The sequence below is a fragment of the Bemisia tabaci genome, chromosome 1 (genome assembly GCF_918797505.1).
Source record: "Bemisia tabaci chromosome 1, PGI_BMITA_v3".
Classification (NCBI taxonomy): Eukaryota; Metazoa; Arthropoda; class Insecta; order Hemiptera; family Aleyrodidae; genus Bemisia; species Bemisia tabaci.
In genome coordinates, this window is record NC_092793.1 from 69,375,222 (window position 1) to 69,400,148 (window position 24,927).

Here is a 24,927-nt window from a genome sequence, read left to right on the forward strand (position 1 = left end):
AAGGGGGGGGGGGGAGAACCTAAATATTTCGGTCTTTCACAAGTCTCATGAAAAGATATTTCCAGTTAGAAGCATTTATGGACCGCGTTCAGCAGAAAGTAACCAAGCCATATCACCCATTGTTGAGTTTAATTGGGCATTTTAATTTTTTACATGTAAACGGTGGTGCGAATATTTTTTGCTAATTTCAGTGAAATTACTGCCTAGTGCGAGGCAAATTCCTTCAAATTTTCAAGAAACTCCGCTCATACATTCTCTTGTGAAAAATAATTCTCTCTTTTAAATTTTACAAAAGCTGATATGGCTTGGTTCCTTATTTCTACTATACGCGGTCCAAATCTTAAATACGTTCCCAGTGATACGGTTCATGTTAGATGCGGGTAGGGGGGCAGGGGCATTAGCAGGGATACAAGACCGTCACGGACCAATATGTAAATATTCTATCCATGTCAGAATGCACAGACTGACAAAACCTCTATTAGGAGGAGAGCTATTAACGATGTGAAAAACACCCTAATATATAAAAAAAAATTAATCGCGATAACGTTCAGTTAAATAAAGAAAAAGTAGTATGAAATTTTGCAACCAAACTTGAAGGGGAGGCGGTTACGGTATGTTACCGAAAATGCTAAAATCCAAGGAAAATATATTTACTACTTCCGAAAACACAAAAATAATATAGATAACACTGTGAAAACTATTTAAAAACAAAAAACAAAAAAAAAACAAGGTATTGATGTACCTGAGAGTCAATTTGACCCGACTTGGGACTTTGCGTATAAACCAAATCTTGGGCATCTAAGGTTTAAAAGAGATAAATGAGTTCCGGTGGTTTCGAATGCAATTGCAATTTAATGCAATCGGTGCTGCTTGGGTAGCAGGTAAAGGTGGAAAATTTTAATAGAGCAAGCAAACGATTAGCTAATAACGGAAAGTAACTCTAAACTTGGCTAATATATTCCAAGCAACTTTTATTCCCTGCCTCATGGAAAAATTATATTTAACTGCAGTACGAGTGCTGAATACTGGAAGAGGAGAGTGGCATTAGTCTATTATTGGTATGCCTGATACCAATGAACAAACACGACAAAACTCATGGGAGAAACTACTACTGCAATTGCATATAATAAATAGATAGTTCAAAATATACCCACAAAAAGACACTACATGAAAATCCAATCGCACGGTTCACGGTGGGGCAGAAGCTGCCAAATTTTGCTTAAAGTTACAGTTAAACATCAATCCCACGCACATTTGTCTCTTCATCTGAGTATGTTGAGCTTCGAAAATTTTAACAAGAATATAGATATACCTACGAACGAAGTATTCAAAAATCACTTCTAGTCGATTATTTTCAAATTACTTCCGCACTTTTATGTTTTCGAAATGACTTTACACAGAACCGATATTCACTGGATTGCAGAACAACTTTGCGAAGGTTTTCAAATTTTCAGGATTCCTTCACTTTGCAAGCCAGATTCATTGTAGCAACTCCTAACCTCCAGAAATTGGTCGATACGAATAACGAAAAAATCTCAGAAAATGTATGTGGCAGATCAATATAGATAGATTCGAAGAGAAGACGGTAGCTTTAGGGACAATTCGAACACAAATTTGTCCAAACTCACTCCCATGGCCTAATGAGGTATTGAAGGCAAACTGGTCTCAGCGATTGAGAAACAACGAGAACGCAGTATCAAACCACTGCAGCTATAATCAAACTGAGTGAAAGTGGCCGACATGCGACGAGCAACTATCACTGCTCCAAAGTTGCTCACATTGCCTATCGAGATATTGAAGGCGAACTGGTTTGAACAAGTGAGAGACAATATGACCGGTAACATGATAAAGCAGCGTTAGTTTCTTCCAAACAATATTTCTGAGAATGAATCATCAACGAATCAAATTGCATCCATTTTCGATTCACTCATTGATAACCCTCTCTCCATTTCAAGTTATAAAAATGCCTAAAATAGATTACAATTATTACGCATTTTAAATATTCCTTATGCGCACCGAAAATATGACGAAACAGCATATCTATTTATGGGCGGCGAGTATCTACCGGCTACGAAATTGTTAGAAAAATACCTTTTTTCGCCTAATTATTGCGTTGCACTTTGGCCTGTTTATTAATTTCTCCGATCGGCACAACAGAGATTGATAACAGGAGGATTTGACGTCACCGGTTTTACTTCATTAAGAACATCGAGACCAACGCGGCACTAAGATCATTTTTTACTGACCGCCTTTGGTGCCGCGAGGTTGTCTTAACGGATAGTGTCCAGATTTTGCAGCATCCTATAGTGCTCTTTCCTTAAATTTTTAAGTGCCGATTCGATTTACTGATAACGCACGTCCATCTTTTCGGGTTGGAAGAACCCAAGTGTCCTCAGAGTTTTGTGGATTTGACGATCTTGTTCAAGTAACTCTGATGATCGGTCAAATCCAAAGATACAGTATATGCTCCTTACATTAATTCTTTCGTCGGGATAAGACTTTATTTTCGTAAATTTTTCTTCGACGATCTTGGTGTAATTTGTTTCTAAAAATCCGACTGTGAATTGATCAGAAAGATGTATTATTGTTCGTGTTGATAAGCGGAGCATAGGAATTTTCTCTTGAGGACGGTGAGTGTACTTTTTTTCTTCTTGTTTTTTTCCTCCTCCCTTGTCACAAACAGAGCAAAAAATTCGTGGTAATACAAATCCTCCAGCCCCCCCCTCCCCCCCCCCCCCAAACCCGCGACATAGGATTACGAAAATATTTTCTCAATGTAATGCCTGAAGGTGGAGGAGTCTTTGAAGAACCTTGAGCATTACCAGAGCATTGTCTAAAATCTCTATTGTCACTCAACTTAGAAAATTCATCTGTTACTCCATTTTAGATAGAGAAATAAGATGATTAGGTACCTATACGCAGGCGTACGCTACATCGTTATTTGACCAGCAGCGTAAACGAAATATCTTACTGATTTTAATCGATTCACGTAATACGAGTAGAGTTTCATCATTAAAACTTTTTTCATGAGTTTGATGAAAGGTTTTCGTGGACCACCATCATTGAGATAAAAGAGACAGTAAATAACACGTGGCATTTTCCCCGTTTTAGAAGTTATTTGCGAAATACTCTGGAATGGCAACAAATTAGTTGGACGCGATTATAACGCGATATGACAGTGACTAAACTTTAAAAATTTGGTGCAGCAGTCGATTAACTAAAATACCAATGCTGCATCCAAATGATTTTTTTAAACTACTTGAGTGAGGTAATATGGGTCTATTCTCTAATCCAATACGTTAAATGATACTTTTTCGAAAAGATAAAGAACAAAAGTAATATTCAATCAAAATCTCCACATCAAACTTATACTCAGATTATTTTTTCCTTATCTAAATCTATATCCACGTGTCCAATCAGGGTAAGCTATGGTGGATATGGATAGAACTGTGTGCCCTCTACATTCAGAACTTGACAGCTGAAGATGGAAGAATTTAACGCACCGAGAATGCTGTTCGCTGGCTAAATTTCTGAATAAGAAACCACTATCTCTGACTAATTTTAGAAACATCATATGTGCCATCAGTTTCCATATGCAGGAAGTATTATTTTAATGGTTGAGCCAGAAATAGTGGTTCAATACTGCAAAGTGTAGTTCAGTCAACGTCATCGACATGTCAATGGCTATAATGTAGAAAAATACGTATCTCCATTGCAACGTTTAAAAATCTCCAATTTTATTTGGATTTTTTATTCTACATGTGTTTTTTCTAGAATGGAACTGACTAAGATATCTCCTTTTTATATTCTGAGAATATTTTTGAACGAGCGAAGAAGATTTACAGGAAATTTCAAAATTAAGTATCTGTTACTTTTCTATTTAAATAGATTAAAACATTGTCTGAGATTTGCGACGTTGTAATCAGAGTTACGCATTTTTCGACTTTAGCCGTTGATTTTTAACCCAGCGCAATGGCTTCAAGAGTGAGGAGTGAGCCTGGGTTAAGCTCCAAACTTCCGAGCTCAGTGTTGGGAAATGCCTGATTAGTGCTGAGAAGGGGACGGAAATGAGCAGGAAATCGAACTGATTATCTTCGGATACTGTTCTTCTTTTTCCTGTTTTCCGGTAAATTTCTAATCTTCAACTTTGGAACGGTTGATTAAGATATACGTCATCGGGACGCGGAACTATAACTTTAGTAAATTAGTCACGTGCCTCTGTATTCCTAGAGCACTCGCTGTTGAAATGGGCGAGGCCAAATGAGGTCCCATCCGTGAATGGAGAAAAATTTTGCTCACCGAAATTTATTATTTGCTCACCAATATGATTTTTTAAGGAGAAATTTTTCCTCCTCCGAGATGCAGCTGTAGAAATCAACACTTTAAACCTACGCAATGGCCTAAGTACAAAAATTTCTTTAAAATGCCTTAAATTTATTAGTGATATACAAAGTTCATAAAATGTTGAGGACAATATTTTCCTCATGCGATTTTTGTTCGATGCTCTGAAAGCGGCTTCTAGGTTATTAATGATGATGGAAAACTAAAAAAAAATAAAAAAATAAAAAAAATTAAAAAAAAATAAAAAAAGTATTAATTGAAAAAAATTCAGACCTCACGACCGCATATCATGACCTCGTAATTGAAACAAGAGGAATTATTGAGAGATGAGTTTGGAAAGAAACAAAAGTAATTGTAGAAATTATAGCAATGTCTTCCTTAGTATATTCATGTAGACTGTAATAAAAAAGCGGAAAGTATGTTCTCATTTGAAAAAGGTCTGAGGGCAATATCGTAGTGATAAAAAGGATTATATAACTATCTAATATGTACCTCACAAATTAACTTGCTCTCGTGTAGCATTACCTACATACGATCATTTTATTAACTGAGAAAAAATAGTCTTCGCCCTCCAATTATCAGCTCATTTTGTCTCAACGTTTTTATGATACTTCTAAAGAAACAAGTCACGCTGGGAAAAACGTATAAGTATAAGCTAAATAATTTTAAAATTATGATACTTCTTTAAAATTATATCTATAGTTTGCAATTTTGAGTTTTCTGAAAGGTTTCCTTTATATTTGGGGGAAAATGCTTTCAGCGGGTGTTATATTTGGAATTAGTATGCAACTCCTAGACCTTTTACTCAAAAATTCAACGTCATTCAAACAAAGAAAAATGTATGCTCTTGTCTTTTCTCAATAATATTTTTCGAGGTACAAAATAATGGTCTTCCTAATGGTACAGAATATTCACCAAAATCTTCAGTAACTTAATCGCAGATTGTTTAATTGAGCTAGCTATGCAATCGTGGAAATCTTTAGTGGCTGTAGGTAAATATACGAGGTTGCCTATGTAAATGATATTTTGGTTTATTAACTCATTTTTTAATCCCTCGTTCACTCCAATCCTAATTCCTCCTTCCATTCTCACCCTTCTTTAAAGGGATTTAAAAAGCAATCCTAGACCCCTCCCCCTGCTCTCATTAGGCATCTAGGTAATGTCATTCATTGATGGCCCTAGGGAGAAATATCATGTTAAAAAAAGAAGAAAAAAACAAAAAAAAAAAAACTGAGATTTTTTTCACATTCAGTGATCTGAAATTAGTTTAGTTTGACCATCAGCACTACAGGGTATTTTGATCAGTTTCTTTTTGTTGGTCAGTGTACATGTGCAATGAAAAGGAGCAATTTCAGTCAAGTAGAAAGCGTTATCTCACAGCAATATCGTTCATTTTGAATTATTCAATCTCAGACCTTTGCACGTGCGGTAGATATTGAGACTTTTGTCAGATAAAATAAGACCGTTGTCAGCAACCAAAATTGGCGGTAACTGAACGTGACAGGTCAAAGTACTTACGTGAAGTATACCTATTCTCTCGAGTAATATCAAATAAGCTTTTCAATATTTTAAGACAGCGTTTCTAAAAACAAGCATTTTGAGTAGATATTTTTGTAGAAAATTTTTATGGGTTTGCGAAGGTATTTTCAGTATTAAAAAGATTCAACAAAAAAACTGATTGCTACTTTATTTACAGGCTGCACGTGGTCTCAAAACCAAGATGCTCAATCACACAGGAAGTTTGTTATTGCAAACAATGTTGTATTTGGCAAACTCGGAATTCTCATCTCTGGAATTGGACAACGGAACAGTTTTACAACCACAAACTGGTGAATATTCATTGAAAATATCCTTCAGTAAAACTTAAGGGGCCTCTAAATAAATTAGCTTAAGAGGAAGCGTATTTTATTATTTACGAACCGATAGTGTGGAAAATGCTGGTATCTCATTAATGAGTTAGATTTATTGGAATTATGTAATAATTTTACCGTAATTTGGACGAAATTTCCATTTGAATTATAAGTATTAAATATCATGCATGTACCTATATACATACACACATGTACCTATAATGTGTTACAATTTAATCATGCACTGATGGTTTACCGGTGCTTTGCACGGAGCGCTAAGTAGGGAATATTATATGTAGTTAATTTTTTAAATACAACTAAATAGTAAAGATGAGTAAATGAAAAAACGTACAACAACCGCACGAAACCCCAGGAGCACACGTTGATTATTGTAATTGCGTCCGTCTCTTATTCTATTAAGTTCGCCTTCAAAACCCGTGATGGCTATATGATTGACTTAAGGAACATGACCAGTTGCGCGCAATAATTTAGTCAGTTTTGCGCTGTTCAGTCCATGCATGAAGACACGTTGATTAGTCAAAATCAAAGATTTTCTTACCGCAAACCAATTTTTGCTTAGCTTATTCCGAAAAACGGCTCCACTCAGGATACAGGCTAACAATAAGTTAAACCGCGCTTAGCAGAAAGGAACTAAGCCACATCAGCTACTGCCTTAAGCCGGGCACTTTAATTTTTTTTTTTTACAAAAGAACATTTGTGCAGATTCCTTCAAACATTTTGAGGAATTTGCGCAGTATTATGCAGGAAATTTACTGACATTTGCACAAAAATCCGCACAATTGTTTTTATGTGAAACATTAAATAGAGAATTTGCAGGTGTCTGAAATTTGAATGAATTTCGTGTTTAAGTGGAAACCACTGAGTGAAATGAATACGAGGATACCCTTAGTTCATGAATTAAACAATTATCGGAGAAGATATGACAAAATTATCTAATCTGCTACGTGTATTTAAATGGGAAATGCCGCCAGATGACGTCACTAGGCGGAACATTTTTTCACTTTTAAATCTATTTTTATTCGATTTCCATATCAGAAAAAAATTGTAAAAAATACTGTGAAATCAGCTCTTTAAGCACTTTTAGATGAAGCAACAAAACATTTGCGCGCAAACTCTCCATTGCCCAATTAAAAATTTGGCAATAGCTGATGTGGGTGGTTCCTTTCTGCTTAACGTTGTCCAGTCGAGGGATTGGCGCAACTTAGCTCATCATTTGTCATACCTATTTCTAGACGTAACAGCAAAATGCTACGGCGAGTACGGGTGTTACTCGATAAACTACCCTTGGAGTGATATTCTGAGACCAGTGGCGCAGTTTCCTGAATCGCCGGAAAAAGTAAACCCCAAGTACTGCCTATACACTCGACGCAACGCCGACTCGTGCGAGCTCTTAGACCACAAGGATCCACTTACGATGTACAAGTCTTATCTCGTCCCTACACACCGCATTTACTTCATAGCTCATGGATTCTTGGAGAGCGGGGACAGGCCTTGGATAAAGGTGGGTAATTTTCAATATTTTCAGCTCAAATCAAGAGTGAGCCTTCTCACGTTTAGAAAAGTAAACAAATAAAAATAATTAAATAATAAACATACAGGGCCGGATTTACCTACTTGCCGCTCGGGGGCCGCCTGTATTTTGCCGCCTCCTTCTCATTCGTTCTGAAACATCAATAAAAACCATCAAGTGAACGTGCCGGAAGGCGAGGGGTGCATAAGACGCATCTACTCATGCTGGACACATTTTTTGCGGAAGCTCTGTCAACATTACCAGCAAAAGTTCCCGGAACTTTGCGCGAGAGTTAATAAGTTCCGTAAACCTATCTCTGTGCGGACAAAGCCTTCCATTTATAAGAAATTAACAAACAAAAATTATGTAAGAACAAACATAAATGTGGTTTATTCATTTGAACTTCCGCCGCCGCGCCGCGCTGACCACACTGTGTTTGGCGCAATGCGTGGAGTATTCATCCAGTCTTGTGGGCGCCATGCGTTTCACGCTGACTGCACCGCGTTTGATGCAATGCGTGAAGCATTCATGCAGTCTTGTAGGCGCTAAGCGTTTCACGTCGACCGCTGCTGACCGCACTGTGTTTGACGCAATGCGTGAAGTATTCATGCAGTCTTGTAGGCGCTAATATGTGTTACGAGCCGACCGCCGCGCCGCGTCGAGGGCTTCTCCTTTTCATCTAAAGTCCTCGTCATCATTGCTCTCTGCGCCGCGCCGCTCCAGGCCGAATTGCGTTAGAAATTACTTTAGACTCAGGAGATGAGAGATTTTGTCGTCATTTCTCGTTTGTAATTTTTTTTCTGAATCTGATTTTTTTTACCTACATTTAGAAGAAATGCAAAATTTGCCGCCTCCTAAATTTGCCGCCATGAGCCGCGGCCCATGTGGCCACCCCCTACATCCGGCCCTGTAAACATATACTAAAAAACCAAATGCAACAGCAGGGTATTCATGTTGACATTTTGTGCGATAACAGTACACTTCGTTACCTCCTCACGCACGTTACCGGAATCCGCAAATCGTTATTAAAGAGGCCAAATGGAAAGGATCAAGGCGGGGTCGAGACTAAACACACGGGTGTGTTTTTGGCGACGACCATGTAAATTTGTTGACTAAATGTCCAAATAAACAGATTTGTGTGTTGAAAGGCTGATTTTAATAGAGCGTCGGTACTGCAAAAGCAAAACGTAAATAATAACGATTCGGCTGTAAATTAATATCACTCATGATTTGGTATATGAAAACTTTTTTTGGTCCTTTATTATCAACAACTATTCACAGAAATTGACAGAAATAAAATTACATTTGCATTGGATTTGAAAAAAAATAAGACGCAGAAATTGAATTATATGCAAAAACAGGACTTGGAAATGAACGAATGAAAATATAAATTAGCTTTACTGAGTTAGTACCCAGTGGAAAGGACGCTGGAAATGCCTCGAATGGGCACACCCTTGCTGGGATATGAAAGCTTAGATAACCTCACGACTGTATCGAGAGATTTTGAGCTACATCGATGTTCAAGGCCTTCCGTGGGTGAGCTTGGTTTTAAATACTTAAATTACATGTACCACCACACAAAGTGATGATAACAAAATTTTATAAATTTCAGAAACTGACAAAAGCGCTGTTGCACAAAGGAGATGTGAATGTAATTACGGTGGATTGGGGATCAGGGTCGATGCCCCCGTATGCGCAAGCGGTGGCTAACATCAGACTGGTTGGAAGGATCACTGCTCATCTCATCCAGACAATGAGAGTAAGATCATTTTATTTTCGCAATACTCTAATTGGAAGCAATTAGTCCGCTTTGTCGCTTAACTCGGCTGAAGAGTAAGACACAAGTAGTTCTGAGTATCGCCGACGAGTTAGCCTACTCACCATCTTTAACAGGGGCGGCATTTCTTTTGTATTGACCCCATGAAATATTCAAAGTTATAAGCTAAAACAAACTAGCCTTAGACTTATCCAAAAATACTTTGAAGATTATTATTTTGAAAACCGACGGCTCAAGGTGATTCGACGGTTGCCATTTTTATCGTCAGAGCGACATGCGATATATCGCATCAATTCGTTCCATAATTTCAGCTACTTGTCATTTTTTTCGAATTTTGAGATCGCACTTCTGTTGTCCCGAGACTAAAGAATTCATGTGCCAAATTTGACAAAGAAATTCAATGTATTGGATGCATGGTTTTTTGTTTCAGAGGAAAAATATCGCTTTCGAGTGCAGTTTCGATGTCAGTATCGAGTGCAATATTTTTCCTCTAAAAATAACCCTGCCTCCAATACATTGCATTTCTTTGTCAAATTTGGCACATGAATTCTTTAGTCTCATGACAACAGAAGTGCGATCTCAAAATTCGAAAAAAATGACAAGTAGCTAAACTTATGGAATAAATTGATGCGATATATCGCACGTCGCTTTGCCACTAAAAGTGGCAACCGTCGAATCACCTCAAGCTACACCCCAAAAAATTCAAGACTTTCTAGGCTGTAAGTAACGGGTATTTTGACTTTACCAATTTTAATTCTTTCATAAAATTTTCTCTTGCTCTGACTTGCATGCATAGGATCGAGTCGTGGTAGATTGTGTTAGGTACTCGTATAATCCCACACGCAAATGCTTTGGATACACTGAACTCAGTTGCGGGTAGAAAATAGAAGAAAGAAAAGAAAATTGTTTACGAAAAAAAAAAAAAAAAAAATTAAGCCGCACCTTATCTAGTGGTCAATTGATTATCAGCGCAAGGCCATTGAATTTTCTTTCGAAACTCGTCAGAAGTCGACTGAAAAAAGACGTAACATTAACAATTGGACCGCGTTAAGTAGAAAGGAACGAAGCCGCACCAGCCATCGGGCAATTTAAGTTTTTACGTGAAAACGTTTGTGCAGATTTGTGTGCAAACAGTGAATTTTCTACGTAGTGCGAAGTAAATTCTTTAAAACTTTCAAAGAAATCCACGCAAACGTCCTCTTGTAAAAAGTTAATTGCCCAGCTAAATTTGGCAATAGCTGACGCGGCTTGGTTCCTTCCTGCTAACCACGGTCCAATTTTAAAGATCCATGCTTTGATGATACGTCTCTAATGAACACTTTAGGTGCTTTACTTATTTTCGCGCCTTATCTTTTTTACCATCCGCAGAAAGAGTTGGGAGTTCGCGTGGAATATTGTCACATAATCGGACACAGTTTGGGCGGTCATTTAGCCGGTTATGTGGGTCATGCTTTGCAAGAGCAGTTTGGTGTGAAGTTGGGAAGAATCACCGGTCTGGATCCAGCTGAGCCGCATTTCAGTCAAACAGCCCCTGAAGTCAGACTGGACTCTACGGACGCCTCATTTGTCGATATAATCCATACTGATGCAACACCTTTCATCAAAGGAGGTTAGTTAGATAATCATACTATGCAATCAGCCAGCGAGCTGATTATTGAAATCGATAGACAAAGCGATAGACAAAGTGATAGACAAAGTGATAGACAAAGTAATACACAAAGCGATAGACAAAGCTGTAGACAAAGCGATAAACAAAGAAGACAGAGAATAAATGAAGCGATCCTATTGGTGGAAGCGTGTAGGTAATACTTACGAACGGCAATCCACCATAACCCCTACAGTTAGTCCATAGTTAGTCTAGTTCTTGATGATCGCCCGTTTCAAACATAGAGCACATGGAGTCGTAATATAAATGGGAGAGCTGGCGCCACGCGCCATGTTCTGGTCGAGGAGTTCCGGGCCCAGTGTGCGCCAAGTTTTGGTCACTTTTTCGGCCCATGTTCGATCCAAAATGGCGGTGTGGAATGCGTAGTAATTCCAGTAATTCCTATCTTCCTTGTTTGCATTAGATGGCCGAGCCCCCATGTATCGAAAGCAATCGATTATGTATCGAAGAAGTGACCCGGCGTGACATAGGAGTCTCGAAATTCGGGACGTGGAAAATGCTTACAAGTGACGCCAGCTTACATTACGACTCACGAGCAAGATCGCTCTATTTTCCCTTTGTCTTCTTTGTCTATAGCTTTGTCTATCAATTTCAACAATCAGCCTAGCTCGCTTCCCTACAGCTACGTCCTTCATTGAAAAGTGTCGCTAACATAAGTAAGCTATCATATACCGACGGTGAAACACCCAAACTACATAGGTATCTCGGTTTGCGAAGTTTGCAGACTTCCTGTCGTATTTTATTTTTCAAATGGAAGACTATTCAACGGCTATTTTTCAAAACTGCCGCATGAGTTTTCTTCTCCGTGCGAAGGAAATTCTGTGGAAACTTTAAGGAATGTTGTTTATTCGTTCATCTGTAAAGAAATAAAATGGGAGCGGATATTCTTAAACACCTTAAACGAGATACCTGGCTTGAGAGTTTCACCGTCGTTACACACAAAAAAAAAAAAACAAAACAAAAAAACACCGTGATCTTGCTCTGCAGTTGTTGCGGCCTGCAATATCTGAACCTAATAAAAATTCTGGTACTCCCTGCCCGTGCGTTTTTGGAGGGATTTTCAAAAACCTGGGAAAAGCATCACTACAAGATTGTAAATATGCGGACAAATTCTGCCGAGTCTTAAAACCATAATATCGGAACATTTTCAAGACTTTTAATTAAAAGTACAAGGTAACAAAAAATAGAAATTCTCTCATTTTATCCTCCTCGAAGCTGAAATCTCAAAAATAAAATATTATTTGTTGACCGCCTAGAATTCTTTAAAATCTAAAAAAACATTTTTGGTCGGATGCAAGCGTGTGTAGGTGTGTGTTTTTTAACTTATTTTTAGTGCTATTGACGTACAAATATGATGCGAGCCATGCTGTTTTTATTGCGATGCACACAAATAGGCACTCTTCAAAGGCGTATCTGACGCAAAGCGCAAGTTTCTTTCTCATACTTTTTCCGCGAACCATGAAAGCGTAGGTCCCACGTGATACGTAACCCAGTGAGTCACCGCCAGAAAAAATAGATCGAATCGAAGGATACAGTTGGTACCTTTTGGATACCTCACTTGTTCACCTCACCTCTTAAACCCGGACCACACTTCTGAAAAACAATTTGCTGAATAAATCGTCTTACGTGTGTCATTTTCGTGCGAAACAGTAATCGGGGTGCTTTTTTCTCACAGGCTCATTTAGACACTGAAAACACTTTATAAGACAATTTATCATTCAGAAGATCAAACATCATTATACATTTCACATTTTTCTCTCGTGACTTTTTTTTATTAACTTCATGCTTGAGAAAACCCTTGATGCAGTTCCTTTTAATTATCCTTCATTGATATGGATTGCAAAGTGTTTTTTAAAGACTATCTGTGAAAATAATATACGCTATGATACTACGGAACTTTGCCCCATGACGTTGTTTCAATGGCAACGAACAAAGTTTTACGATCCACGGTCGATACCAAAATTAACGAAGAATGACCCATGAAAAGGGGTCTTACAGAGCTTTGTGGTTTGTGTGCGATAAAGTGTATGCTGAACCTTACTAATTACGGATGCTAGGACTTAGTGAGTTTTTGGACTACCGCTCTCTTTCTGGGCCGCAGTATCCTGATTTAATTTGCGAGGAAAGCTCCGTACTTTTGAAGGATGCCTGCCATTCCCAATATGTTGGAGCGCCTTCAATTTCGTATGATGTGCAATACCTCTGGTGTGAAAAAGTTGCTTCAAGCGCCGCGGTGCGCTGCGGTGCGTCGCAGCGGGCGGGCAGCCAGTGCTGAACGCGCATTGGCGCCCTCAAACCTAACAGGGATACTTCACGCATTGCGCAATGCGTGAAGTATCCCTGTTAGGTTTGTAGGCGTCAGTGCGCCGCCGCTCCGCTTTGTGTTAGGCTCTAATATTTAATCTCGCGGAGTCAGCGTTTTCCAACTCATGACTTTGAATGTTTGCCTACTGTGTATGGATTATTCTCATTTTAATTGATGAAAAAAAATATGTGGTGAAGGAAAATATAATGTGCGTTTTTTAAATATTCAGGTGATTCCGTACAAACTTAAGGATTTACAAAGCACAAGAATTTCTACACAATTCCTTATACCCTTTTATAGCCGATGACGAAAAAGCAACAGCCAGGCGATAAAGTGTAAAGCCCGGCGACAGGAACTATAGCCCGACTGTATACTTTTTTATCGCTTCGTGTAGCCCGGCCGTATGATTTTTTCCACTTTCTACAGCCAGCCATATGATTTTCTATCACCCTCTTCAGTCGGCTATAAGAACTCTTATGGTATTTTGAAACGCAGCTCCTATCGCCAATTTTTACCAGGGGGCCGGCAGCGGCAACTTCTTCTTTCATTGCGATAAAGCCTGTATACCCACCGTTTGACCTGAATCAGTAACTTTCTGCATGCGGCTACGATCGTTTCATGTTATCTCATTGCATTATGCATTACAATGATCTGCGTCACTTATGGATCGAAGATATACAATAGACATATTGCTGTTTTATCATTGTTCCCCATCAAATAGAGATCGATAGATAGATAGAATACTTTATTTTTTATCCTGGGGAGGATTTTACAAAGGGGTTTAGGTTGGGAGATCATTTACAAACATGAGATTACTTCATTATGCTCTCCCTATCTCTAAGATTAGCAGGGTTAGGTTGCCCCGTCGACCGAATCGGAAGTGTGCTCCCGTGCTCCCGGAATTTTAAAGGTTTCCCATCAAATAGAAAACGCCCATCAGCCGGAAATGACAAAAGTATATGAAAAATTAAAATAGACTAAATGTGTTAAAAAGTGGGGGGAAAAGTATCTATGATAAAAAAGAGAATTCTTCATGATCGCGCGTTCTTTGAGAGCCCCAATTTCGAGCTTTGACCTCAATCTTCTCTCCTATTAATAAGCATTTACTTCAGTATACAATGGAAATCGGATGCAACGACCCCCTAGGGACCGGCCAAATTTTGTCGTTTTATCCGATTCGATGCTTAAGAACATTGAACAAATGGGACTTCAACCACGGTGCTGATCAGATCGCAGGTCGTTAAAACCGATGTATCCTTATAAACGAGGTCGTAGTATTCGATTTTCACTGTATAAATGTCTAATTCTTGCAATTTTATAGGTCTCGGAATGGATGAGCCCATCGGACATTTGGACTTTTATCCAAACGGAGGTGAAAGCCAACCTGGTTGTGATCAGAGCATGTCAAAATTGATAAATGATGAGAAGGGCAGTTTTTTCAAAGGTATGCACATGTACATGCACTTTTATCTGTGAAATAATGTCGACCAGAGAGTTTCTGTGGTATATATCTGTTGTGATTAATTACATACGAGAAAGCGTAGGTATGCGTGTCTTTAACGGCATGACGTCTCAATATGTGTGCTCTCTCTTCATTTCTTTGAGAGAAACTTATCGAAATGTATAAATGAAATTTTTAGAGAAATTATAGATACTGAGAGGATAAAAATCAAGCGAAATCTCTTAAAATCGGAAACGGCTGGGTTTCTTGAATTCAAACAATTGAGTGATACCTAAATGTTGGACTGCTAAAAAAGCTGAAACTCGTGGTTTATATTCCGTTTTAACATTTATCCTGGACGGTAAACACGCACCAATTATTTTTTTTAATAAGTATGCCGAAAAATTCTGGTTCTATTTTCTCAATAAATTTCAATTCGGTTTCAATCCGAAGTTATCTAACCAACCACTAATTTAGATATTATATGTTTTAAGTTTTTGACTCCTAATTAAATACGCAGAGAAATCCCCTTGTCATGAAAAAACTTAAGTAATTAATGATTTTCCCGCTAAATTAATCCTTCTTGTTTGTCGTTTGAAGCCAAAATGCTTTTCCAAAATAATAATAATGAAGAATCACGATGATTTTCATAAAATCATCGAATTGAAACCCGCCAACTGCTTTTGGCGTAGCTTATCACCTTCAGAAACGGGTCTCTTCCACCAGAGGCAATTTACTTTTTTTTTATTTTTTTTTTTTATTTCTTTATTAAGTGATGATATGGATACATAATTTATATTTTAACAATATTATGTGAGTCTTAAAGTCTATCTTATTGACTATCTTAACAAAGCCCCGGTACCACCTGTTGGTATAATACGTCGGGGTATGAGTTGATTTAGGGGCAGAGTTGTTTATATTATTACTAGTTAGTTTGTACATTTTGATCTTGTATTCTAAAATTTCTTTATAAGGCAATTTACTTTGATCTTCATTCACACTCTTACGCTAACTAATTTTGAACTAATTCAATGCTTTGCGACCAGGTTTGCGCCGCTTCCTAAACTGCGACCACGTGAGAAGCTACGAATATTTTATTGAGACCGTCAATACGGACCCGCAGTGCTCATTTCTTGCCGTTGAGTGCGAGTCATGGGAAAATTATCTTGCGGGCAACTGCTTCGGATGTGATCAGGTACCTATTAAATGATATCTTATCATTGACTTAACTTCATTCGGTGTACATATAATAAACTAAGCAGAAGCGCCGAATTCTGTGACGGTCAATGCATTTTTTATAAGAGAGATACGCTACGATTAAGGTTTGAATTCATTATAAATCCACGACGGAAATCGCAACCACATCCGGAAAAAATTAAAATGCTAATTTAAAAATTCAATTGCTAAAAAAGGTGACTGCAACTTTTCAACGTAGATATTACAACAAAAAAATGCTACTTTAACCGCTATTGTAAGCTAATTTAACCACGGGGGTGGCTAAAATAGCATTTTTGTGTTGTAAAATCTACATTGAAACATTGCAGTTTTTTTTGTTTTAGGAATTGAATTGTTAAATCAGCAATTTAACTTTTTTCCGTGCACGTAACTCGTTTGCGGTGTTTCAAAATCTTCGTTTCTATTTTATTTCTTTAAAAGAGAAAATATAGCCATCATCTCTTGAAATTTTCGCAGAATGTTCCCGACAGAAGAATCACGGTGGTTTTCAAGAGCCGCTGTCAAGTAGTTTTCCGATAAAGTATAACAGGAAGTCTGCAACGTCGCAGACCGACATACGTTTTTTGGGACTTTTACCCTCAAAATGAGATTAGCATGGAGCTAACATAAAGCTCAACATTTAACGAGAACAAAAGAAGCTCGTTTTTTTAATTAACTTACAATATTATCGGACCTCATGATAATTGGAGCCGCTACAATGAAACTGACAGGAAAAAACCAGGTCATCAACCCTAAGCATAGCATTTTCCATTCTATTTTTACCCCTCTCGACTCCTCTCCTCAATCATTTCGTAAAGAGGGAGGTAGCGTTTTTTTCTCTACTGAAAGTGGTGGATAGTTTTCAGTGACATGCTGAATATTCTATTTCACCTAGGAACTTCTCTATACCTTCATCTATCTTTTTCTTCTGCAGTTTTTTCACCTAAAAAGTAAACTTTATGATTACAGAGAGATCGCATGTGTGCAACCTTTGGTTTTAATTCAGTTCACTCGATACAAAAAATTGCTGCCACAAGGCACTCGATTGTACCAAGTCCGACAAGGAAGGAGGTCAAGCTGTTTTTAATCACAAATAGCAAAGAACCATTCTGCCGTAAGTTTCTACTATTTCCATTGAGATTTTGCATTGTACTAATGAATCCTACATAATCAGTCTGGAGGGTTTCATGTAGAACAGCATTACAAATCATACTGTACAATATAGAATCATTAGAATACGGCGTGACACGTAACGTCTGAGGTGCAAAGTGCTTGGGTGGGGGGGGGGGGGGGGGCTGAGCTGCGAAACGGTCAAGGGGCGCACCATCTATTGTTTTAAGAATAATTGGATTGCATCTAGCAAAAAGGAACCAGCTTAATTACAAAGTTTCCAAAATCGTGCGACTTATTTTTTTCTTTTAAAAATACTAAATAAATGCACAGTATCAGAATTTACACAGTTATTTCCCTTCAAAATCAACAATTTTTTGGCGAGATGCAAAAACAATTTGCTTTGCTGGGAGAGTTTTCAGATAACTATGAAGCGGCAACATTTCAGTAACACTGTAATTGCGCTGGTGTCTTTTTGCTAAATGCGGTCAAATTAAAAGGACTGTAATATTCAAACTCTGGTAATTACGCAGAACCTTTGAGCACGTAATTGACGCGCAGTACCATACTTGAAAGTTGACTAAAATGGTTCTCCTCCTGGTCTAGGCTCCATATAGATTGCGAACTTCCTCACCAGTCAAAAACGCCTACAGTTTCTTTCGATACTTCACGACTTACACCAGAGTTAAAATATTTGCATCATAAATTACCGTGCAGAATTTTCAGTTTTTTGAATATTCATTCATGGAAACTTAAAAAGTGTAAGCATCATATAGGTAGTTCCTTGAGTTGTTTTCCACCCGATTCCGTCGAAAAATAAGATTAACTGTTGGAGTTGATAAAACATGATAAATTGCATCTAAACCAAAATTGATGTCATCTTAATCATTATTTTGTTGATTTTGTGTTTCAGAGGCTCAATATAAGGTCACAGTCATGATATCGAACTCAACCCAAAGTGTGGAACATGGAGGCGAGATAGGGCTCTTCGAAATTGAAATAATGGGAGCTCTTGGTAAAACCAAATCAATCCCACTCTTCAGGTACTTTCTCACAATGATTTGAAATTAATCAAAGTTAACTTTTTTTTTTTTTTTTTTTTTTTTTTTTTTTTTTTTTTTTAAAAAAAAGGACTTCAAGGGTCAAGGCTTCGGATAAGTTACTTAATCAGACCGATAATATGTGCGTTTGCAATTTTTGGTAACAAAAAGTAGAATAATAAGTAGTTTTTCCTCCTTTTTTTCTATTTACCGGGAGGAAAATATGGCCTTAGTTGCACTCATTACCCCTTTTCGTACCAGAAGACCGTTGCATATATCAGAGTATGGCAGTGGTAGGTTAAAACAAGTCCGTGGTGCAGTGCTGAGAAGAAACCCTGTATACACCTTTGACAGTTGCCAAATTTCTCCTAAAAACTGAATTTGCTGAAACACTGGTAAATTAAGCTATCCTCTCGGTGGAAGTGGATGGTTGCGATGGGCAAAGCAAGTAATAGGCTTATTAACGGTAACCACCATAGACCCAGTAATTAGCCCATAATTCTCCCCTGTATTCCTTAATAATCATCCGCTTCAACCCCTCAGTTGTCTTCTTTGTCTGTCGCTTCGTCTATCAATTTAGACAAGCAGCCCGAAGATTCATTTAACCACGACAGCACAGCAGCATTGCACAGTTAAAGCCAGCACTAAAAAAACAACTCTGAGAAACTTTTTCAGTAAGTAACATGATTTCGCCTGGGAGACCAAAAATACAACATTTTACGATTGATTGGATTTTTTCATTTCAGGGAGCAGTATTATAAACCTGGAGGTACTTATACCGGGGTGGTGGCAGATGTGAACGTGGGACACCTACAGGGGGCAATTCTTCATTGGCAGCATCGCACCACGTTCAATATACTAACCTGGCGATTCGACAATGTTGTCATTTATGTTAACCGAGTCATCGTTGAAAGTTTACATCCCAGTGAAAGGTACGGCCTTATCTCCATTCAGCAGATATTTCAGACTTAAATGGACGAATTTAACCAGAAAACTGAACATCGTTCCGCCGTGAAACGGTCTGTGAATTCTCTCCAGATTATGAAATAAGAACTTAATAAATTGGAAGTCAGAATTTTGCAAATCATAGAATCTAAAAAAAAACTGACCGAACTTCAAGTAGACCTAGCTTGGGCCCGTTCTAATACACGTGATATTCAACGATCAGGACGAGCTAGTCCGTTTTGGATCGTGCATATGCCCCCTTCTATTCTAAGTTAAGCTAAAGTTATAAGAGGATACGCCATTTTTTTGGCCAAAAATCTGGCACACCGAAAAAAAAGTGAAATTGATTTAACATTCTGGATGTAAAAAAAAAGTGTGCGAGAACTCACGAAATGCTGAATTACCCGCTACAGCAGTTAGTTTTACATCCTGGCATTGCTGAAGTAACTGCTGTAGCGGTTAATTCAGCATTTGGTAAGTTCTCGCACACTTTTTTTACATCCAGAATGTTACATCAACTTCTCTTTTTTTTTCGGTGTAGGTCATTCCGATAGGCCGGATCCACCATCACATTGAGCCTTACTGCCTCAATCTTGCATAACAATGGACCAATAGACAAGGTACGAATTTCAGCATTCTGATACATGTTTCTTAACCAAAATTTCACGTAGAACACGATACGCACAGCGAAAATTACCGAAATCAACTCTTTACGAAGATATTCAATGATTCTTGATGCGTGAATTCAAACCACCCGCTCATGAAAACTCAATGTTCTACGTGATTCACATCGCGCGCTAAACGTTTATCATGACAGTCTCTGCGATATAAAAATCTGGCAACCTCAATCTTGACGCTTTGGCTCAGCTGTAGCAAATTACTTATAGTTTGAACAACACATGGTGGGAAATGAACATCACTCGATTGAGAAGCTTGTTGAAACCGTTGTAGTGCGCGATTTGACTCACGTAGAGCTTTGAGTTTCTTGTGAGCGGGCAGTTCAAATTCCTCGTAACCAATGTGAAAGGAAAACGTTAATATCTTCGTTTGGAGTCTGTTTCATTAGTTTTCGTTGCGCGAACCGTGCTCTACGTGAAATTCTGGTTAAGAAACATGTATCAGAATGATTAAATTCGTATACCTTGTCTAGTGGTCCATTGGACTATATTTTGCAATAAGGAACTACCATTTCTGGCCGCACATCATTGAAGCACCTCCCTCAGGAAACTAATGACACATGTGTTCGATCCTTAAACGAGCCGAGATTGATGTTTCTCTACAGCGAAATATGTTTCGTTTTAAAGTCTCGTCTCCTCCGTGAAAAACCTTATAGCATTACTGTTGTCAAAATAATTTTGAGCTTGGACCTACATTTACCTTAATTCGCGCATGTTCAGCCGCCTCATAATATGTTCCCTCAGAAAAATACAAATCAGGGGACATCTGTGTTCGCTCAGTGTCTTTTTTTCTAGATCTGGGCGTCAAATTCATAAATCAGAGCCAAATGAGCGAAGAATCAACTCTACACTCTATTATTATGTTGGGATTTTAATTTCAGGCTCGAGCTGTGTCCGGAAGGTAGCAGTGTTTTAGTGTCCGGGCGTTCAACAAATCTCAACTCTTGCGTATTTTCACCGGAGCCAGAAGTTAAAGTGAGCTGAACTTTTGCGATGTAGACTGATGTGAGTATGCGTTCATGAATTACCCGGCAGGGTCATCAAGAGAAAATATAAGAAAGCTATTCAACTACAGGCACGTCCTCCCCTTTCAAGACGATTGTAAAGCCTTGTGGGAAAGTGCCGAGGAGAATCTTGGAAATCCTCATTTCTCCCGTGACACAATGTTTTATTTACGAGTTTTTTAGATGAGTACTTTTCACTTCTCTGAGTTAGAAAAAATGCGCGAGAAATAATTTATCTCGGCCGTTTTTCCTTGTCTGCGCTTCTCAATTCACTGCCTGCTCAATGACACTGATGAACACTATATGAACAGCAACCAGCAAGTTGACCTCAAGACCCTTCTCTTTCTAGGTATGAAGGTGTTACAACTTAATATTTCAGTGGCCAAATCATCGCTTCGCGGCGACTTCAATAAAATGCTGGGCTACAAACACGTATAGTCACTGCGAGCGCCTTCATTTTGTCATGTATGCAATTTGATCTCTGAGTGTTCAAATATTTCCTCGAGGTCAAAAACTCAAAACGCACGACCCAACGCTCTTGAGTAAAATTCTCGGATTCTCTCAAAGTACCCTCGGGTATGCAATTTTCTCTCCTCGAGATTTCAGATTGAGGCAAATTCCCGGTACCAGTAAAGAAGTAGTATCATTTATTTTCAGAAGTTGGTGGCAAAAATTTGTAATCGTTCCAAAACATACCCATAAGAGTTGCAGATGAAGTCTCGCGAACGGTTTTATTATTTCGAATTATTTCCTCCGGTAAGTCGATAGAACTGACTTTGAGTGTAATGAATGTTCCAGGCATCGAGTCAGCATCGTGCTGGTAGACGCAAAATCTGTTGGCGACGATTTGGCTCTTGTTGACGTATAATAACTCAAAAGAACTATATCCATCGAATGATCGCACCTCTATCAGCCCTTTGCTCGCTGGTCGGACTGATATGGTTCAAAAGGCGGCAACCCCAAGTTACGGGACTTTTTTTTAATGGTGGTCGTTTCCGATGAATTGTCTACATTTTCTTAAAAAAAATATGCAGCTGAGCTGGACTGAATCTACTGGAAAGGAAAAAATGAGGAAGGAGTTGAGTTTCGAGTCTAACTAGCAGCAGAAGTGTCAAATATTGATGACTGCACCATTCCTTAAAAATAGGTACGTAAATTTTGTGAGTGCCCTAGGTTGAAGATTCGTGCTTAATAATTAAATTTATATTTAGAAAACAGGTAACTTTTTAACCTGGTTATGTTCCTATTAAGTTTAAGTACTAGATACGTATTTAATATCCGTGTAAACAACTTCTTAAATAGAGTATATTTTACTAATTACTGTAAGGAGTACCCTTAATTGAACGAGAGATTCAGAATACCAGACTATTGAAAACGTTCAAGCTTGAGCTGGTGGCAGAATTTATGTCCATTAAAAATTTCCTCTTAGATCATAAGATTGGGATAATGAACCAAATATTGTCCTGTAGGGTCTTAACCGAGAAGTTTGAACTTGATACTCTTTTTAGGATTTTGTACTTTCGATTTTAAATATTCCTGTCATCCTACTGCGGGTCATATATTCTCACTCGCCAATGAAGATAAAAACTGCGACTATGGGTAAAGTTTATAAAATTTCTGTGATCCTTCGTGTCTGACTTTTCAAACGCAAATTAAGACAAACTGGAGCAACTTGCAAAATTTTCGCGTTGCTCTGTGTTCCAAAGTTAGATTGAACAACTGCAGATACGGTATTGCTTGAAATGGGTGTAGTAAATGAACATTCAAATATTGAGAATTTTAAGCTCATTCTACGCTTCCTGTGACTTCAAAGTGAAATAATAAATTAGAAGATGAATGTACCTAACGTAAAATATATGCTTTAAACCATTAGAGATGAAGTTTGAACATGGTTATCGTCTAAAAATGCTGACTTGCAATCTCGCCTGAGAGCTATTTAGTCGATAACTGATAAAAAATATAATACTCCGTAGAGTTTGGGGAAACACCGGTGAAATAATGAATGTATATTATGGATTTGGAGTCTGTACCTTGAATAGACAATAGAGTATTTTTGATTTTACTTTTTTAAATATATATATATATATATATATATATATATATATTGTAAATTAATTTCTATTTACCAATATTAATCATAAATTATAATGTGTTATTGGGGTAGTATTCAACTTATCCACTGCGCCAGTTAGAAATTGCTCTGAACTATATACCTATCTCGATCGTTTCATTGTCAGTTGTGCAACAGCGATATGAGACTAATATCGCTCGATGTAACAAAAAGCAAGCGTCTCATATAATCACAAAGACATCTCTAATAAAAAAATAATCAATGCAAGTCGCTGCAAAAAGAGATTGTAAAACATTTACTCATTCATTGAGAATTAATGTCCCTGATTTTTTTTTTTTCAAAAGTGTTGGCGTCCTGTTTGCCATTTATATTTCATGTGTCTGTTAACGACAAAATTTTGCAGTGTTTCAAAACTGAATAATAAAGGCACATTATTGGAGATTTTTAAAAATTATTTGAAAACATCTCTTCCTAACTTGCATGATTTTTCAAGTATTAACTGTCTACCTAGCAGGCATTTTTTAAAGAAAAAGTTGCAACACATTTCAATCAAGCCGCAGTATGTTCAACTCGCAGTGAGTGTATCTTAACAAATTCATTTAGATTTTAAGAGAATTTTATCACGAGAGCTGGCACAGCCTTTTGAAATACGAAGATACGCAATGAGCAATACGAGAGAATGCTTCAGTGTCTGTCTCTGACATGTGCGCCTTTATTTAAATGTGATGTTGCAATTATTTTAGTCTCTTACAGGAAAAGATGGGTCACACCATGTGCGTATAATGTCGGTAAGTTGTAGCAATCAAACAATGTTATCATTGATTTACTGTCACTCATTCTACCCACAGGCACTATTTTAAGGTTAGAAAAATTGGGCCATAAAATGAAGGAGAAGAAGATTTTATTTCTTATTTGACTTTGTAATTTTGAATCTATTCATTATTTTGAGGCTATTACGCCTCCTTGCCTTCATCTCTCTAGGGATAATGACTAATTTTGTGAATTTTTCCTTGACATGTTTTTATACTCAATAAATTGTTGATTTTTGATAATCGTTCTGGGCTCTCTTATTCATTCTCTCGACGCATGCTGCGCCTTATCATAATACGAGATATTTCTCTGAAACAGAGTCACCTTCTGACCTGCAAATAAAATGCCTCAGCGCGGCGCTACGCTAGCGACCTCATGTATTAGGATCCCAGCCAAGATAGGTACGTATCACTCAATACTTACTCTGCTTCCAGAAAAATGACTTCGAGGTATTATCATATATATTGCCTTATCAATCTTATATAAATGAACTCGAATCAGAATCAGCCACGAGTAACGGAGATTCGAGATTTTTATTTTAGACCATGCGTTGGTGTCTAATCGCATATATGTAATACTTTACGTTAATTGAGATGAGTATGATGAATGAATATGGATCCCTGCTTGGTTTATACCACTGATTTTTATCGAATACTGACAAGAAGGGTTATTTCAAAACGCCTATGCCTACCTGTCCATGTAACTTGATTAAATTAAAAAAGCTGTTTTTCACCAAAAAACTTGTTTTTTTCTGAAAATCAAAGGCCCAAGGATATTTTTCTCCCTGTGCAGTAGAGTTGCTAAGCCACAAAATCAGAAAATTCATAAGCAGCCAAAAAATTGAGATTTGAAGCACGCTCGCAATTTAACCCAAGATATTTTGGCAATTACACAGTTTACCTACAAGATGCCCACTCTTTAGGATGATGTGCTGATTTGAAATGATTTGTTGCCAGCTCCTGGTAGAGTTATTACAAAATTGTGGCGGGAAGACGCATATTTTTTGAGCCCACTGCGCCAAGGCCAGGGTGCCTCTGAAAAGGCTCAAGACTCGCAGAATAATCATTTTTGAGGGGCAGTCTATGAAGATGGGCGCGGAATACAATAAAAGCAAGAACTTCTAACACTTTATCACGAAGAAGGA

General features: G+C 37.9%; 1 protein-coding gene across 1 annotated transcript; it reads left to right on the plus strand.

Moving 5' to 3' along the window:
* The first annotated feature begins 2,221 nt into the window (after positions 1-2,221).
* LOC109031635 (pancreatic lipase-related protein 2) lies at positions 2,222-24,027 on the plus strand. Its single transcript, XM_019043265.2, has 12 exons — positions 2,222-2,630; positions 6,038-6,170; positions 7,445-7,713; positions 9,335-9,481; positions 10,868-11,108; positions 14,792-14,914; positions 15,958-16,106; positions 17,096-17,240; positions 18,150-18,279; positions 19,023-19,208; positions 20,780-20,903; positions 21,701-24,027. Exons 2-11 carry the CDS (start codon positions 6,062-6,064, stop codon positions 20,880-20,882), a joined length of 1,602 nt encoding a protein of 533 aa, XP_018898810.2. The 5' UTR covers positions 2,222-2,630; positions 6,038-6,061; the 3' UTR covers positions 20,883-20,903; positions 21,701-24,027.
* The last annotated feature ends 900 nt before the right edge of the window (positions 24,028-24,927 follow it).